At 39.0% G+C, this 17666-nt stretch overlaps 1 protein-coding gene across 4 annotated transcripts in view; it reads right to left on the reverse strand.

Annotated features, from left to right (window-relative positions):
* The window catches only part of arhgef3 (Rho guanine nucleotide exchange factor (GEF) 3), a 41136-nt gene extending 23877 nt beyond the window's left edge, over positions 1–17259 (reverse strand). For 3 of the 4 annotated variants that reach the window (XR_014911761.1, XR_014911760.1, XM_085407040.1), the window contains exons 1-3: positions 16843–17257; positions 8420–8486; positions 4023–4085 (exon numbers count right to left, since the gene is read on the reverse strand). Coding sequence is in view for 1 of the 4 variants with exons in the window: in XM_085407040.1 (XP_085263166.1) it covers positions 4023–4085; positions 8420–8486; positions 16843–16877 (165 nt within the window). In the remaining 3 variants the exon portion in view is untranslated. Of the gene's footprint in view, positions 1–4022; positions 4086–8419; positions 8487–16842 lie in introns of all 4 variants that reach the window. The other variant, XR_014911762.1, reaches the window with a different exon arrangement.
* Positions 17260–17666: the final 407 nt, after the last annotated feature.

The following is a 17666-nucleotide window of genomic DNA, read 5'->3' on the forward strand; positions in this document are numbered from 1 at the left end:
AAGTTCCAAGAAAAGTAGCTTTAAATAAACACAGACGTCCCGTCTCAGCTGAAAGCAACAAGACATCAGAAAAAGATTGCATCATTCACAGAAGTGTTTTCATTGTTTCCTTTAAAAGCTATGACCGGTATCAGAGTCAGAGCATCAGCGTTGGCCTCCAACACCTCACAGTCTGCTAACAGAAGCTGCTCCCTGTGACTAAGCTCTATTGTCTGTTATTGGGAGGCTTCGTTCGTAGACGCCTAGGGAGGAACTCAAATCAGCCTCGTTCGATCTGTACTGTGACACAGCGACTGCGTCTTTAAACCTTACAGGGATGTGGTGAAGCATTTACAGATGGGAACACTCTTTTTGAATGGTAAAGATTTGAAAACATCGATCAATTATTAACATCTCCTAAAACTAATAAAAAAACATGAAGAATACAGTAAATGGTACTCCACATATGTGCATATTTCAATCAACGTGCACATTTGGACAAGGAAACATTACAATCTTGTGCAACTTTCTTTCCTGTTTCTGCAGTAGAAACCCATCAGATTTAACCCTCAAGCCTCCAAGATAAGTGACAGACTGGGGAATTTTAACAGTCCTGGTTCTGTTTATCACAAACCTTACAATGTAGTGATTTAAAGTAGGAAATATAATGTTAAAAAAAAAACCAGATTTCCACAGATTTTTCCATTGTCCAGTTCCTGAAACCTATTACCTGAAAAGTGGCTGTACAAGAATTTAAGTGGTGAAGCACGTATATCTAAACCAGTGTTTCCCAACCTTTTGGAGCCACGGCACATATTTCACATTAGAAAAATCACACGGCACACCACCAAACAAAAATGTCACAAAAAGCAAATTGATAATTTTCCCCTGTGCACATGGCATAGTGGAGTTTGGCTCAGTTTGTCCCTAGTATACCTTTGTTGCTTGCTTCTGACCACTACCCATGCACTACTAGCACTACTCATGCTAGGGCCTTCATCTGGGTCAGAATGTTCTCCAGGACCCTACTTTTTCTTTTCAAACATTTATCTATTGCTATTACGCACTGCGTCGTCTCACAGCATGACTATTATGTATTTGTTTTCTTTGTCTTCTTCTGTTTTACTGGCAGTTGGCAACCCATTTAATTAGAGAAGGTAATTGTACTGCCCACTGGTGGAAGAGAATGCTACTCACATCTTTAATCCACGGTTACTAAACCACATCAGTAACTGCTCAATAGTGAATGCCTGTTTTAATTAACAAGTAAAAACAAACAAACATCCAATGCCAAACAGAAACTTCCACAGTAAATGTATTATAATTATAAATGACAGCATCACCCCTTTAACAACTAATTTACATCTAGAGCAGCATTTTTCACAAATAAAATAAAATTAATGGCTATAGCAAATAATTCCAGTTGAATGTTTTAGGTTTGAACAAAGATATTCAATGTCTCTGAGAGGGAAAATCTGATTAGTCATGGTTAAATTGTTATTTATCATTATTATTATTATTAATATTATTATTGTTAATCAAAATATAGTGCCACATTAATTATTAATAAAGGAATAAATCTTTACTTTAATGTCTGTTTACATCGATTACACTTCAGTGCTTTTAATCCTGTTTGGGGTTTTTAAAAAAATTTTTTTTACTTTTTGTGAATTTTTCACAGCACTTACCTTTTGTATTTAAAAAAAAAAGGTCTGCATATTGTTTTTATTTTATTTTGTAATTATGTAGTCAGAAGTAGTCACATTTTATTAAATCTTAAAAGTTTTAAATGCATTTGTGAGTATGTGGGCTGTGCCAATCAATTCAGGTAAAAATATTTGAAAACTGTCCTAAAATAAATAGATGTTATAAAGTTATTAATCTGCAGTAAATGTTTCCTAAACAGATGAACTGATAAAATATAATAATTCCCAGTGAATGAATCTTTACTGATCTCCACTCTGAAAACAGACAGTTGCTCAGGAGGGTTAAATTATTGATGTAAAGCACGTTTCCCGGTGGTCCTTACACGTGTCTTTTAAATCAGATAAAGTGGTCTCTGGGTCCTGGAGTTTGAGTAAGAAAACAATACAAGTGTGTGTGATTCACTGAGCGACAGCACAGAAACAATAGAGTGTAATTCATTCCAGCTTCAGTATCTGCCAGCGCCGGTTTGAACAAAGTAAGACTGATGGTGTGTTTGGGTCTGTTTGTCCCCCTGGAGCCGCTGGAGTGTGCTGAACAGGCTGGACATCCTGTGTTAGACCGAGCAGAGGAGGAAACGCCCAGGAAGGAACAGGCTCCTGGCAGAAGGCTAAAAATACAGGAGGAGGGGCCCAACATAAGGGCCGGGGGCCGTTAATTTGTCTTCTCCTCTCTAAATGAATTTAGTTTTTAGGTTACCTATCAGCCCCCCAGCAAACCTGAATTGGACAGAGGGGATGCTCTAAGAGGAACATTTTTCTTTTCAGAGTTTATACGTGCAATCAAATTTCTGATGAGAAAAATATCTGTTAAAAGCAGGAAAATACTTTTAATTTCTGTTTTTCTGTGATCTCTGGAATAAACACTGTATCACCATATCATCTCTAACTCGTTGTGGCAGAAAGCCTGAGGTTTCGTCCTATTAAAAGGGAGTTTTTCCTTCCCACTGTCGCCAAGTGCGTGCTCAACGGTGGTCATTTGATTGTTTGAGTTTTCTCTATATAATTGTTGGGTCTCTAACTTACAATCTTAAGGGCCTTGAGGTGACTGCTGTTGTGATTTGGTCAAATACTTTTAAGAAACTTAATTCAATATTACTTTTTTATAGATATAATTACTTTCCCACAGTGTATACTGAAGGTTTTGTGGTATAATATTTACAGATACAGATTTCCAGCTGTATTCTTTTATTCTCTTATATAGGGATGCATGTCATAGAACTCCTATAATTTTACAGAGGCATTAAATGTTCTATTTTAATTAAGTAATCAGTTTGCAAGGGGTGACCAATAAGAAGAAAGTTGGTGTAAAGAGGAGGAGCTAAACTGTCACTGTTGCAGACAGTTAATGAATTGAGCCCAAATAAGATAAATGAGGATTATTTTCAAACCGTAAACAAGCCAAGCTACTCTGGTAGAATGTGAGATTAAATGTATGAGGTACTCTTTGTCTCAGAGACTGCGGCTGATTTCAGTGACTGCCAAAAACTACTCACCAACCGGTGGCTAGTGGTTTCTGGCAGCCACTGAAATCAGCTACAAAGATGGTGCTGCATCAAAAACTTTCTTGTGAATACTTCAGTCGCTAGCAGATTGCTGCTGGTATATAGTTTTCATGGAAGATGCTGATGTTTTTCTACAAACACGAGCAACTCCAGGCCAAGTGGCAGTGAAACTCAAAAAAGGTCATCTCTGCAGTCAACATATTTCAAAAGGCACAGCTTATACTTTGAATGCAAACATTCCCAGTTTCTGGTCTGTGTCACACTTGTCACAGTTTCACTACAGATAGTCTTGTTTTAATTAAGGTTCAACCCTTAAGGAAGAACAATGTCTCCGTTTTTGATTGTGCACAAGTGCATGACGGCATAAAAGCAAAGAAATCAGTTTAACATCAGAGAAAAATCTGACAATTGTAGGAAAATATGGACATTTTTTTATCTGATTCTGTGGATAAAACCATTAAAATGCCTTGTGTTAAGTTTTCTGTCCTCAATTTAGAAACTGAAATCAGTTGGCATTTTAAATCAAATGACGAAAGTTAGGTCTCTCATGTACAGGCCATGCAACAGCTTCCTGATTAGAAGGTCACATGTACCGCCTCCTTTGTGTTCTGCATAAGAGGATAATGGAGACAAATACAGCCGAACACTTCCTGAGTGGTAGGACATCATCATTTTGTTAGCTTAAGGGTTTTTTTTTTTAGGTTTTTTAGGTCATATTTTAAATGTGTGAAAACGCTGCCCACACAATGAGGAAGGCAGAGCTTTTCACAAACACATCATTATTATTTAAACAAGAGTAGAGTTTGACACACGCTTGAAGAGGAGCTGAACTCACATTGATTTCCAGACTGCAGAGACTGAGGGAGTCGGCATCTCTGTTGGCCTGTTTCCTCTTCTTCTGCAAAACACAAACAGAATAAAAAACATCAGCGAGAGAGAGCAGGTGTTGATTTTAAGAAGTACGCTTCAAATTTGTTTATATTTTTATTAAATCAGATTACATTCAGAAATGTGAAAGTCGAGTTTTTGTGATGGATCCCAACCGCAACTTTTTAGCTCACTGTTCTGGTTGCAGCTTGCAATCATTTGTGACTTATTTTTCAATAAATTACTATAAATTAAAATATTTTAATACAAAAAAAGCAAGCAGGAAAAAAAAATCTGTTCAGTTTAATTGTTCAAATTGTTTTTGTCTTATTTCGATCAATCTGGAGAGGAGATTTTAGCATTTTTCATCATTAAATAGTGTCTGAAGAACTTCTCTGGCTAACCTCTAACTCAACACAGAGTCGAATAGTAACCTGTAAGTATCCTGAGAGGAAAAACTTACAGCAAATGACCAAGAATAATAATAATAAGAAATTTCTCTGCTCAAGTCCGCTCAGATATCAACATTTCAGGAAGTTGTTACCCATCAGATAAACTCTGAGTTTAATTTACCCAGATTATAATGAATGAAAATAACATGCAAAAACATTTCAACCCTTAACAAAATATTGTGTTATATCTCTTTTCCGCATTTGTACAGGTTAAGGCTCAGTCATGGGGGGGTCACCAGACAAGAGGAGGGAACTGTGCTCTAATTTCAAAGCTAAGCAGTTTAAGTGGTGTTAAGAGGTGAACAATATAACAAGAAGTCCCTTGTTTCCTTTCCTTTGAGAGTAGTTTAGTCTGAATGAGATTTAAATGGAATAGATGCTTTTTCTATTAAACAATGGACACAATCTTAACTCAAATCTCTGTGGATCCTGATTGGGAGTTCCTGCTTCTGTTGGAGAAAGGAGAGCATGTCCAGTAAATCCATAGATTTTCCAGGTGATGGAAAAATGATTCCAGATGGAGTTAGACTCCTTAAAAAGTGGGACAGGAAGCCTTAATGTGTGTCATGAAAGAGGCCTACAAAGATGGACGTGGTCTACCAATGGCTTGTAAGGTCCAGTAACATCTCGAGATAAGCACTTTTGACCTCTTAGGCTACGTCACACTGCAGGCGAAAGCGCATAAAATCCGACTTTTTTGACCCTAAACGACCCATATCCGATCATGGTACGACAGTGTGAACAGCACAGATCTGATCTGGGTCACTTTCGTATGTGGTACTGAATCCAACACATATCTGATGTTTTAGAAAGTGACTGCTGTTTGAACGGTCATGTCGCATTAAATCCATCTTTTACGTCACTGACACAAGACTAAATAGCTGACCAAATAGCGCCGGAGAAGCGCCCGAGAAGACATCGCGAACGCTTCCTGGTCATCCAGTGTAGATATTAGTGAAACTGTTGGGAAGACAACGTTGGAGAAACGTGAACATTTTATTTGTACTGTATAATCTGCAGATTGTGACAGAAATCTGCAACTATCCTTTGAAGCACCGCTCCTCTAAAACAGCAACAAGGATAATTATTAGGCCATATCTAAATAACAAAATAACTTTACAACTTAAAGCAAAATTGGGAAACGTAAAGTCCGAAACAAGTCTTTATATTAAGAGCCATCAGTCAAACAATATTGTTTGGTCTGTGTCTAAACAGAGCGCGTTGTGTGTGACGTCTTCTCTTGTGCATGCGGGCCGCTTTGAGGGTTCACACTAGAGCGCGTTTCCTGTCACATTTTATTTGTAGTGTGAACAAGCAGACAAAAAAAAATCAGAATTGAACATTAAGACCTGCAGTGTGAACGTGGGCTTTGACTTTGTAAATCACAAAATCCCCCACACGTGATGGGGACCTGACTGTGAACCTGACTTGTTTATAACAAAGAAAAGCACACCATGCTTGAGCATCTTGTCATATCGAATAAGAAACATAAATAGATATGTTAAACTCATCATAAAAAGCATTTAGTGATCAAGGAAGTTTAGAACCAGAATTCTTTTTGCAGCCACAACAGTGCCCCACCCGATGGTTATTCAAAAGAATGGTAATTAGAAATGCACGCACTTCTGCACGGGCTTCAATTTTTAGGCCTAAAACCTGACACCATCTTCTATATACAGTCTACTACAAGCTCCTATCAGCTGGACTAGGTGGGGGGCAGGTCCAGCTCCACCCATTCTGACAGCGAGCCCCCACTTTGTTTTTCCCAAAAGTGCTGGAAGTAGAAAGGGAACAAACCCAGTGAAATAAACATATCTCAAACTTGTACTTAATAAATATAGAAACATGCACACAAAAAACAAATCCAGAAACATGTCCCCCTTCAGGACGACGTCGGTACTGCAGGTTTTTATCAAAGCGGTTCTGATTCTTCACACTCACCCGATAGTAAACAAACAAACAGCAGCCCATCATCAGGATCAGCTCCTCAAACACACTTGTAATCAACTCTGCAGCTCCTTATCCTCCTCTTTCTTCCTCTCCTCTTCCTCCAGGTCCCTTTCTTTTAACCCCAAAGTCACATTCGCCCTCTTTTCTTTTCTCCTCTTTACATGCTGGTGCTGGACAGCACTCGAAATAATTTCTCCTTTGTTCGTCCCACCTCCTGTGAATCACCTCCTTCACAGTCACATTTTATTTCACCTCTTTTAATTCTGTTAAAGTTCTCCAGGTTCTTGATCCAAAAGCCTCTTATTCTGCACCTCCTCTTCTCTTTTCTGACCTTCTTTTGCCCGCTGCTTCTCTCCGCCTGCGTACTCCTGCTTCACCACCTCAGCCACAGTCTGAGCCTCCTCAGCCTCACCACCTTCCTGAGTGGATCTACAGACCCTCAGGAACAGGAACCCTTTACTGTGTGTGTGTGTGTGTGTGTGTGTGTGTGTGTGTGTGTGTGTGTGTGTGTGTGTGTGTGTGTCCCCTCGGTTCCCACAGGACAAACAGGAAATGACGGATGTTGGGGGGGAAACAAGACGTCTATAATTAGGAGCTGAAGGAGCACGGTGACAGCAGCAGGACAAACACTTACAAAGACTGATCACTTACATCTATCACACATTATTTTCACACAAAAAAATTAAAAAGTAATTATGAATTTTCTTTCTTTCTTGCCTTTTCAAATTATGTTAAAGGAAATTCTTCATTTTGCAACACAGATATTTTTTTCTTAAAGCATATAATTGAGAGTAAACGACTTAAAAAGTGTGAATCACAAAAAAAAAATCAAGCAGAGTGGGGCTAAAACTATTAACTGATGAACTGACAGAGAGAAATTCGCTTCCAGCTGTGCTGATCAGCAATGTTTTGCCTAATTATTAAAGGTGAAACAGCTCTAATTTCACTGGTTACACATTCTGCACAGTTCTTGTGTTTATTACAACATACATATTTTTAATGAGAATTCAGCTACAATATTACCAATAAACCCCTGATGGCTTTAAGTGAATCACATTAATCATCGCATAACAGTGCATTGTGTTCTGCTGGGAAACCCTGGGTCCTGGCATTCATGTTGCTGGCACTAACACACAAACACTTCTACAGACCAGCTTGAACTGTGAGTCATGCAAAGCCACTCTAGTAGAGCCAGAGAGCAAAAATATAAAGCTGGAAATGACCATAATAGATCTCCTTTAACATTAAAAACGTAATCACCCGTTTTCTGCCTCATGCAGGAGTCAGCAGTCTAGGCAGAGAGGCCCAGACCTCCTCCACCTTGTCTAGGAAGACAAAATAAGGCACCCACGAGCTCATGGCTCGTGGGTGTCCTACCAGTTGGACATGCTTGAAACTTCTTATCTAGGAGGCCTCCAGGAGCCATCTGGGTCAGATGCCTCAGTAACCTTAATGTGGCGAAATGTCCAAAGCTAAACCCAGACACACACAATGAATCTGAAGCTGGTCGTGTCTCCCAAGGCAAAGTGACTTGTTTTTGTGTTGTTTTTTTTAAAATTAATTTAGTGATTATTACTAGAGGATTGTGGTTCTTGTGTATTGTTTACCAGGTTTCCCAGTAGGGACAATAACAAATTACTGAATTAAGCTGAACTGAACCAAATAGCCTAAATGTGCAAATGTGGGGCTTCAAAACGGGACTTTTGTGTGATGTTTAAAATAATGTCCTTATCTCCAAACCTCAAAACATAAAAATCAAATAAAGAAAAGGTAAAATCACATAACTTAGGTGAGACACAGCTTGCTGCTTTTTTTTGTCTTGTTTTGTTTTTTTGCTGCATTTGTTTTGTTTTTTCATTATGGACTTTGGCAAATCCTGTGTTATATAATAATGGAGTCACAGCACAGTTACTGTAACGCAGGGAATAACATGACTAAGTTCATGTGTGGGAATTGTTCTTACCCCTCTGAGGGTCCAGCCATCAGGAGAGAGGAGAGAGAAGGAGGATGTTTTCCTCTGCCGCTTCGACCTGAAGGAAGAAAATGAGGAAGGAAGACAGACCGATGAGGAGAGGAGAGAAGCAATAAAGGATGAAAGGAACATGATAGCATGCTGTTACCTCAAACAATAACTAAAAGAAGAAAAAAAGATTTTCAATTTGCTTTTCAATTACTGTTTTATTTATTTATTTATTTATTTTTTTAATAACTTAACTAGGATTTAAAAACTTTTTAAAAAATACAGAAATTAAAAAGTGAGCAGTATTGAAAGCTGAGTTATTTCATTGCACAGTTAGCAACAGAAGATTAAGTGAAAACTAATCTTCATACTTGATGAAAATTAAGTTAATTTTTTTTAAGGTTTGGCTTTTTAACTATGCAGATTGTCACGAAGAGTAAAGGAGGCAAGCCTTCAAAGGTGTGTAAAATATGAAGTGGGCAGAGCTCCACCAGGTGGTTTCTCAAAGTCACTACACCCACGACCTTTTACCCAGTGCAAAATTTGTGTGAAGATCTTTTAGGTGATAATTTTGTGTAAGTTCGGTTAAATTCTTTACTGACCGTTAAATCTTATGAATTTTGAACAGATAAAGGAATGAAGGTGCTCTGGCATGGCTTAGCCTCCATCAGAGTTAACAAAGCTTGGCTTCCATTTATGTGTATGAGGCCGGACATCACTGCTTTTAAAGAAAATACAGGATATTTGTACTTCATTTGTTTTTATTATGGATATCAAACTTTTAAGGTAAGCAGATTATTTGTTTAAGTAGTCAGACTTTCAGCAACAGTAACAAATATAACCCACACAAACTCTTTGTGTCACATTTAGTTTGTAGACTAAACTATAAAGCAGCTCCGCTAAACTGACAAAGTGAAATATGGTGTATATTGGCATAAGGTATGTGGAAATAACTGGTGTGAAACTGCAAGTGTGTTTCCTGTCCTTATAACCTGACAGCTTCCCTCCAACCTGAGCTTCTGCAAGTCCTGCAACTGACTGTGCAAAAATTAGAGATTCAACAAAGTAACAGAAATTGTAGCAAAGGCCAACTTCAGCATCTCCCAGAACCATCCACTTTTACTGTTAATAGCACATTCATCATTTCTAATCTGAACAAAAGGCTTATGAACGCTGGTGAAGCTGCAGAAGAACGAGCAGACAGAGAGGACACAGACAGCCAGAGACAAACATGTTACATCATTAGAGCCTCTCCCTCTTCTGTCTGTGTGACACAGAGAGTGACAGCAGTCCTGCTCTGTTTCCTGGCCTCTCACCCCAGGAAGCTCCTAACTGTGTCTGTGACTTCAGTATCTACCTTCCCTCTGCTGTCAGTGGCACGGTAACTGCTGAGGAGTTCTCTGATTGGATGTTTCTTACTTAAGGTAGAACTCACTTTTAGTCAGTTCTACCTTAAGAATGAGGCTTATGTAAGGCCTGTGTGGCTCTCTGATAAACAACTATGACAATAAATGAAGTTACATCCAAACAAAGTTGCTCCAGAAGTTCTTGTTTCACACTAAAAAATACAGACTGGTTTGATAAAACAAGAGCAGCTTTGTATGACTCTCAGATCAGTACAATAATCATTCTTAAAAGGCTTTTATCTGAAATAAGCTGCTGTAAACTAACTTTGTAAACGCAAAAATTACTTCGGTTATGCTGACCTCACTATGAGAAACTTTGGCCATGTATGTATGTATGAACATCCATCACTGTGAAACTCCTAAAGAAAAACTAAAGAAAAGCATAACAGGTCCACTTTATTATTGAAAAATAACTTCATCGGGGTGTCTCATATAATCCTGTCTTGTCAGATGCTGACCGTGTCTCACACAATGTCCACATTAGGAAATTTTGGAGGGTGCCGGTGGCGTAAATATCAGGTTTATGAGCCTGCTTGGACATTAATGTTTTTGCACTTGGTTTGACCTGATTTTTCTACTTTGATTTTCACTCGCTGTCTAGATTTAAGTACTAAAGCTGTTAGGAGAAGATCCTTGTTTGGGTTTAAATACATCCCACTCACCAGTAACCCTTTGTGTTGAACAATGACTAGCTGGGAATGACATCTTTGTCTCATTATGCCATAACCCAGTGCCAACTTCTCCCAACAGATGACGCACTCGGGCTGAGGGACGCGCAGTTTTTTTCCCCTCTTTTTTCTTTAGATGGTAGACCATTTGTGCTGGTGGTTCATTGTGATTTGATTCACAGAAAAAAAGTGATCATTCCCCCACCTCAGAAGTGATCCCCTTCTCTAACAGAGACTTTGATGTGTAACTCTGTAATAATTCCCACCATCTGGCATCTGCCACAAAGCCTACAAAATATTGATATCATAAATTAAAACCTCATTCACTGTTTTAGATGGTGATTGGATGGTGTTTTAGAGGATGAAACAGGTCTGAATTGGAAAACAGTGAGCAGCTGTAAAACAATAAGATGCAAATGTGTTTACACACAGTGTATGGTGGCAGATTGTTCAGCGATTGCTGCTTTTTCTCAGCTTTCTGTTGCTTCTTCATTGTGTTTTATGACAATTTTCTAACAATGACATGGATGGATCTGAAGTTACAGACGCTACCAGGCATCAGTATTTGTTTTGTTTTTTTAATCAATAGACCAAAAAACAATTTCTGTCTCATCATGGCTCTAAAGTGTGTGTGAGTGTGTGTGTGTGTGTGTGTGTGTGTGTGTGTGTGTGTGTGTGTGTGTGTGTGTGTGTTTGCCTTTATGTGTGTGACTCATTCATTCCTGGGAGTTGCAGGGCTTTTTCCAATAGTGCAAACCATCCCACCCTGGATGAACTCACACACATGCACACGCACGCACACTTGCACACAGAGTTCTGTTTCCATCACTTCAGAGGACATTATGCTGACTTGAATACATGTACTATAACCCTTAATCTAACCTTAAACCTTAAAATGTTTTAAACTCTTTTTTTTCCCAAGAGGGAGGTGACGTGGTTGAACTCTCCTGCTGAGGAGATCAGAGGTGTGTTTGGCTACACGCACCTCCAGTCTTTCCCTGCCTGTTCTCCTGGTAAATCTTTTATCCACTCATCTGTTTTTAATATCACTTTCTCAGCAAACATTCAGTTTTCAGACTAAAACAGGGCACTATGCTCAAGGGGAGGCTAGCTGTAGTGAGACTAACTGTGGGAGTCATTTTGGAGTTTTACATTGTTCTGTTCTGTTGTTGTCATCATTAATAAACATGCAGATATGAAACTATCTGCAAATCAGTGGACTATTTAGGAGAGGTCCATGAAGTGGTATCAATCTCAAATGTCAAACCAAATCTTTCATTCTTTGTGCTGCTTCCACTTCCGTCAGCACTATAATCACAACACACAGCTCAGGCACAAAAATGTCTCATGAAACCAGCAGAGCGGCGTGCAGTGTGGGTAGGAACAATTATGTCTAAATGACAGACAAAAAATGTCACCTGAACAACATCTTGCATTGTCCCTTGAAAGCAGCAGAACCACATTTCTCCAGAGATTAACTCCCCACACCCAGTTCATCATCTGTTTTATGACTCTTGAGAAGCATTTCAGACATAGCAAAAGTGGTTAAAATACATTACACAGTGTCAGCCTGTTTTAGTTAGACAGCTGATAAACTCATTGTAAAGTACCCGCCAACACCAATCTGCCAAACTTTTCTATATTTCTATATAACGAGTGAGAAATTTCTCTCTGTTGGACTGAACCAGAGCTGAAAGTACTGCACAAATAGGACTGTACTGAGTTCATATCATTCATCCCTTTTTCATTACTTAGAAAAAGTACAAACAATCTTAAATAAATAAATAAATGATTAAATGAATTTTAAAAAGTTGACCAAATTTAGCTTTTACCTACCTAAAAGTAAAATCTTATTGTATGGAAACCATGAATACAGAAATGAACAAATAGACCATTACAAGGAAAAGCTAGGAAAAAATGTTTTAAAGAAAAGATGAAAAATTATCAGAATTTCAAGCACTAAAAAGAAAAAATGCAAACTGCAAACGCACATAAACCACATGTACACATTCTCTTTAACATCTCTTTTGATTTGCGAGTCCAACTTCTGGAATGGGAAGGCTCTCACGGGTGCCCAGGTGCCCGTTGTATCATTATTAAATGTTAATTCTATCTACAGAATTTATTTCTAAATTATATCAACAGAGGTACATCCCATGAGCTGCATAATTAGCAGCTTAATGGGAGTAATCAGTCATTGTCTAAATGTTCAGCTTTCGCAATACAAATGCAGCAGCATTGCATGTGTCTTTGTGTACGGACAGAAAGTTTTCGGTCTCTATGAGCTTCGGAGAAATCATTGAAAGTTCCACGCGAGCAGTAGAAGTTAGTGGTATTCAAACCACACAGGAGAACTGTGACTATTATCACATAACAATCACCAATGTGGTGAAAACAAGTATCAAAGCAGCAGTTAATCATTTGACAGTCAGCCTTTTATGGACCCCTGAAATGTGGAGAAACTTGAGTTACTACACGTACAAGTAACTACAGAACACATTTGCGTATGATTCATAATATTGCTGAAGCCCCAAAGGCAGAATTCCTGCATACAAGAAAGATCTGCCTATCCCACAGAAGAAATGCAGGTTGTATTTACTGCATGCTTTGTTACTAAAACTTTGTGTGTGTAGGTGTTACATCTAAAAACTTGTGTATGGAAGGTCTTTCGGTGTCTTTTTATTAAGCAGGACGAGACTTCCAGGTGTGATGTTTGTTATTTACAAATGATCATGGAAGCTACATCCATCTTTTAAATACAGTATATGATGAACCCAACCACGAGGGGGCCACAAGCCTGTGTACCCCTACTGCCGGTCCCAAGCTCAGATAAATGGAAAGGGTTGCATCAGGAAAGGCATCCGGCCCAAAATCGTTGCCAAATTGAACATGTGGCTCATAAAAAAATGGCATTTCCATATTGGATTAGTCGGGTTAACAATAACTGCCTCTGGTGCTGTTCGCCAACAAGGAGCTTGTGGAAACTGTGGTACTGATGGCTGAAGACAAAGCAACAGGAGAGGGGGAAGGCATGATAGGAGACCGTGAGAGAGAAGGTAAGGAATGAGTGTGGAGATGAGAGTAGGCTGATATATATGGATATATTGTGTGTACAGGAGACTAGGTGGAAGGGAAGCAAGGTCAGAAGCACTGAAGGAAGATTTAAGCTGTTCTATTATGGTGTAGATAGGAAGAGGAATGGAGCAGAGGCAATCTTGTAGGAAATGTATATGACGGTGCTGTGGGGGTGAAGAGAATGCCAGACAGGATCACAAGTGTGAGGCTTGAAATATTCAGTTCCATTTCAATTCAATTTTATTTATACAGCGCCAAATCACAACAACAGTCTCCTCAAGGCACTTTATATTGTAAGGTAGACCCTACAATAACACATACAGAGAAAAACCCAACAATCATATTACCCCCTATGTGCAAGCACTTTGGCGACAGTGGGAAGGGAAAACTCCCTTTTAAATAGAAGGGGTGATGTTGAATGCTGTCAGTGAATATGAGCCACAGGCTGGATGTCAGCAGAGAAAGACTGTTGATTAAAGTAGACTTCAATTGACATAAAAGCAAAGGGACCATAGGTGATGAGGAGGTGATGAGAAGGTAGGTTAGGTATGGCGTCAAATAGAGAAAGGCAGAAAAACACAAATGGTGGTGGATTTTGAAAAAGGATGGAAATGGCTGTGGCAAATATCCGCTTCAAGAAGAGGGAGGAACATCGAGTGACATAAAAGAATGGAGGAAGGTGCGGGCAGGTGGACAACAGCTTATGCAGAAGGTGCCATTTAAAGACACAGGAGACTGTGAGATGGTGTCAGGGGAGACTGTAGCAAAACAGCACTGGATAACAGTCTGTAGGATTACTTTGGAAATCAAAAAGAGGAAGTGAGTGAAGACAGAGGCTGAAAGTTGTAGTTAAGAGTTACAAGAAGAGTGTGAAAGTACAGCTGTAGTGCTGAGAGAAACTTCCAGAAAGGTATCTGATGTATCCTCTGGACAGAGGCTTGCTCTGGAAATAAGAAAGGGACTGAAATTCAGCAGAAATAAAGCATAATACATGTGTACAAGTGAGTGGGAGGCAGATGAAACAGTGAAGTAACAGTGAAGCTGTGAGGAATAAACACCTGAGATCAACCATCCAAAGCAATGGACAGAGCACAAGAGAGCTGTAGAAGAGAGTGGAGGCAGTGTGGAGCAGCTGTGACAGAATGATGGCAGCAAGAAAGAAAGGGAAGGTTTACAAGACAAGTGAGTGAGGCCTGCTATGACGTATGGTTTGGACACAGTGACAATGACCAAAAGATAGGACGCCGAGCTGAACATGTTAAGATCTTCACTGGCAGTGACTAGATTGGACAAGGTTAGAAATGAGAACATCAGAGGCACCACTCAGGGTGAACCGAGTGAGTGAAATGAGTTTTGAGGAGGGATAGTGGATATACTACTCAAGCAATGTTGAAGACAGAGCTACCAGTCAGAGGAAGAAGAGGAAGACCAAGAGAAGACTCATGGATGTAGTGAAGAAGGGGATGCTAGGGATAAGGTGGGACTACCTTTAGTCACAGCAGAAGAAGAAAAACTACAGTCTATGATGAATGCCAGTTAGAGATCACCAGTGGGTAAAATTTTTCAATGCTATACTGTCTTAATTTTAAAATTCCCAATGGATGAGAGCATGAAAATGACCGTGGTGGAACATATCTCAAGTACTTTTTGTTTATTTAAATATTTCTATGCTACACTAATATTTTAGTTTGTACTCTATAACTTATCTAAAACCTTTAGCTAGTTATAATTTTGAAGTTACTGAAAGGTGATAAATTATCCTGTATTTATATGGATGAAGTAGCATCCAGGATATTCAAATAATCTCTCACTGCAGCAATAAAGTGACTTTTTTTTTCAGTGATTATGCTACGATCCTCATACTCAGTCATTTTAATTTATATATAATGTTTGTACTTTACATATATGACGTAAATACTTCTACCATTTCAAATGTTTAAAGTCTTTATGAAGCACCAAATTCCAAATATAACACATCTGTATGAGGGCACAGGGCGGCTAATGTTAAAACTCAGACACTGACTTCTACGCTGTGTTTACTGCCTGCCTCACAGAGTAGGACACCTGCACCAAATATGGTTATGGAAGTATAATTTTGTGAGCAGAAGATTTTTTTTAAAAGCTTGTTTTAGAGCAACTTCTGATTTGAGCTCCCAATGAACAGCTAAATTAGAAGTTAGTTCAGCTGATACTTATAAAAAAAAATAACTGTCCAAATAGAGAGGCTTGCTTCTAGAAGGACTATGAATCCACACCGCCACACTGAATCCGAAGAGAAGCAGCTCTCCATCCTTCAGAGACTCGCTCCACCTTCTGGTTTGATATTTGTGGAGTGGGATTCGCACAGCAGCGGGATAATGAGGCCCAAACACACATCAAAGCCTTGAAGAACTACTTAAAAACCAAAGTAGGCGTCCCAGCAAACATGAATTTCCCTGCAATCACATGATCTCAACCTCACTGAACATTTATGAAGACCGAGGAAGTTCTTTATGAGATCATCCTGGAGCAGCGTGGGTAAACACCAGCTTCAACAAATGCTATTTTGCATTTAAGTAACCAAAACTAACACGAACTAGCATAACATCACATCACTCCAGAGCTTCAGCTGCTAATTCAACAGTATCAGAAAACTGTGACTTAAACAGCAAACACACATCAGCTCACACCAAACTGTCAGAGAGGCAAACTGTCTGCAGAAGGCTGTTTATCTGAAATGTACTGTGTGGTACAGGTTAAAATCATAGCAAGGGCCTCAAGGACAGAAGCCAGTGTGTGTGTGTGTGTGTGTGTGTGTATTCCTTTTTGCTAGCACTAGCTTGAGTTTTACAGCTTGGGAAAACAGAGATCCTGTCTTTTGGTGCTTGAAAGCTTTCTTTTATGGCTCAGAATTGAATGAGGTGAATGAGGTCCAGGTTAAGTTCAGGGGTAAAGCTCGGGGTCCTCACAGAGATAGACTTTGAGTCTTGTGTGTGTTGTGTGTGTGTGTGTTTGCACAAGCTATAAGTCACCCTCATGCAAACTTGTGACTCATGAAGCAGCAATAAAAACCTCTTTCTTTCAGTTTTTTCTCTCTTTGGTAGACTGACTGCCTCTTCAGAGTCTCTTGACTTTAAATCTTCCACATGTATAATAACACCTTATAATTAAACACACACCGGCAGTGATAGGGTTAATCATAGAATTGCATGTCTTTCCCCGAAACTTTTAATACATTTTCTTTACCAAAAAACTTCAGAAAAAACATCTCAAGCTTCACAGAGGAGCTTCCCCTCACCTCGAACCCCGCTGACATCCATCACCTGCCTGCATCGGACTGCAGCTCCTCCCAACGAGCCGAAAACAAACCCTCTTTTTAAAAAAAAAAAAAAAAAACCAACAAAAAAACCCCTGATTAAACAAAAACAGCAGTCGGATCAGCTGCTTCAGTGAGTTTAGCTCTTCCAGTGAGTGAAAACAAAAGTTTCTTCTTAAAATAAATGAAAGTCCAGCTTCAGTGCGAAGATTTGTGCCGGATAACAACCTGAGAGCGATAAATCCTTCCTTTTTCTGTACAGCCGAGTCTGAGCAGCGCCTTCCTTCGAACCTCGCCTTCAAAATAAAAGCATGGGTTGACTTTGAAGATAAAATGAGATATTACTCAAGATCTTACTCACATTTAACATTAACATATTAAATGTGTTTTAGAATGCATTGAGGAAAAATTGAAAAACAGAGACTGTCAAGAACAAATAGTTTAACATTTGTTGTAATGCAAAGTAGTATTATGCATTTCCAGATCAGGCTTATTTTTATTCTACAGTAGCTTTGCATGATTCAGTCAAAAAAAAAAAAAAAGACTCTGCTCCTTGGTTGCAGCACCACAAATCCTCTCAAACAAGCTGTATTAGTTCTTCCACCTTTACACCAATTTTCTCCTGACTGGATGATACTCACTCATAAAAACAGAGGTTTGAGCAGCAGGTGGGTGGAGCTTCTATGCCAAAGATGACCATATTATATCTGCTCTCTATGACCTCATACATATCCAAAAGTTCAAACTAGAGGTGGGCAGAATAATCCAAATGTTTATATTATCAATAGCAAAGTTGGTATTGTTAT

This window comes from Rhamphochromis longiceps, linkage group LG5 (genome assembly GCF_057381845.1).
Source record: "Rhamphochromis longiceps isolate RC_006_pf linkage group LG5, R_longiceps_female_GT1.1, whole genome shotgun sequence".
NCBI lineage: Eukaryota > Metazoa > Chordata > Actinopteri > Cichliformes > Cichlidae > Rhamphochromis > Rhamphochromis longiceps.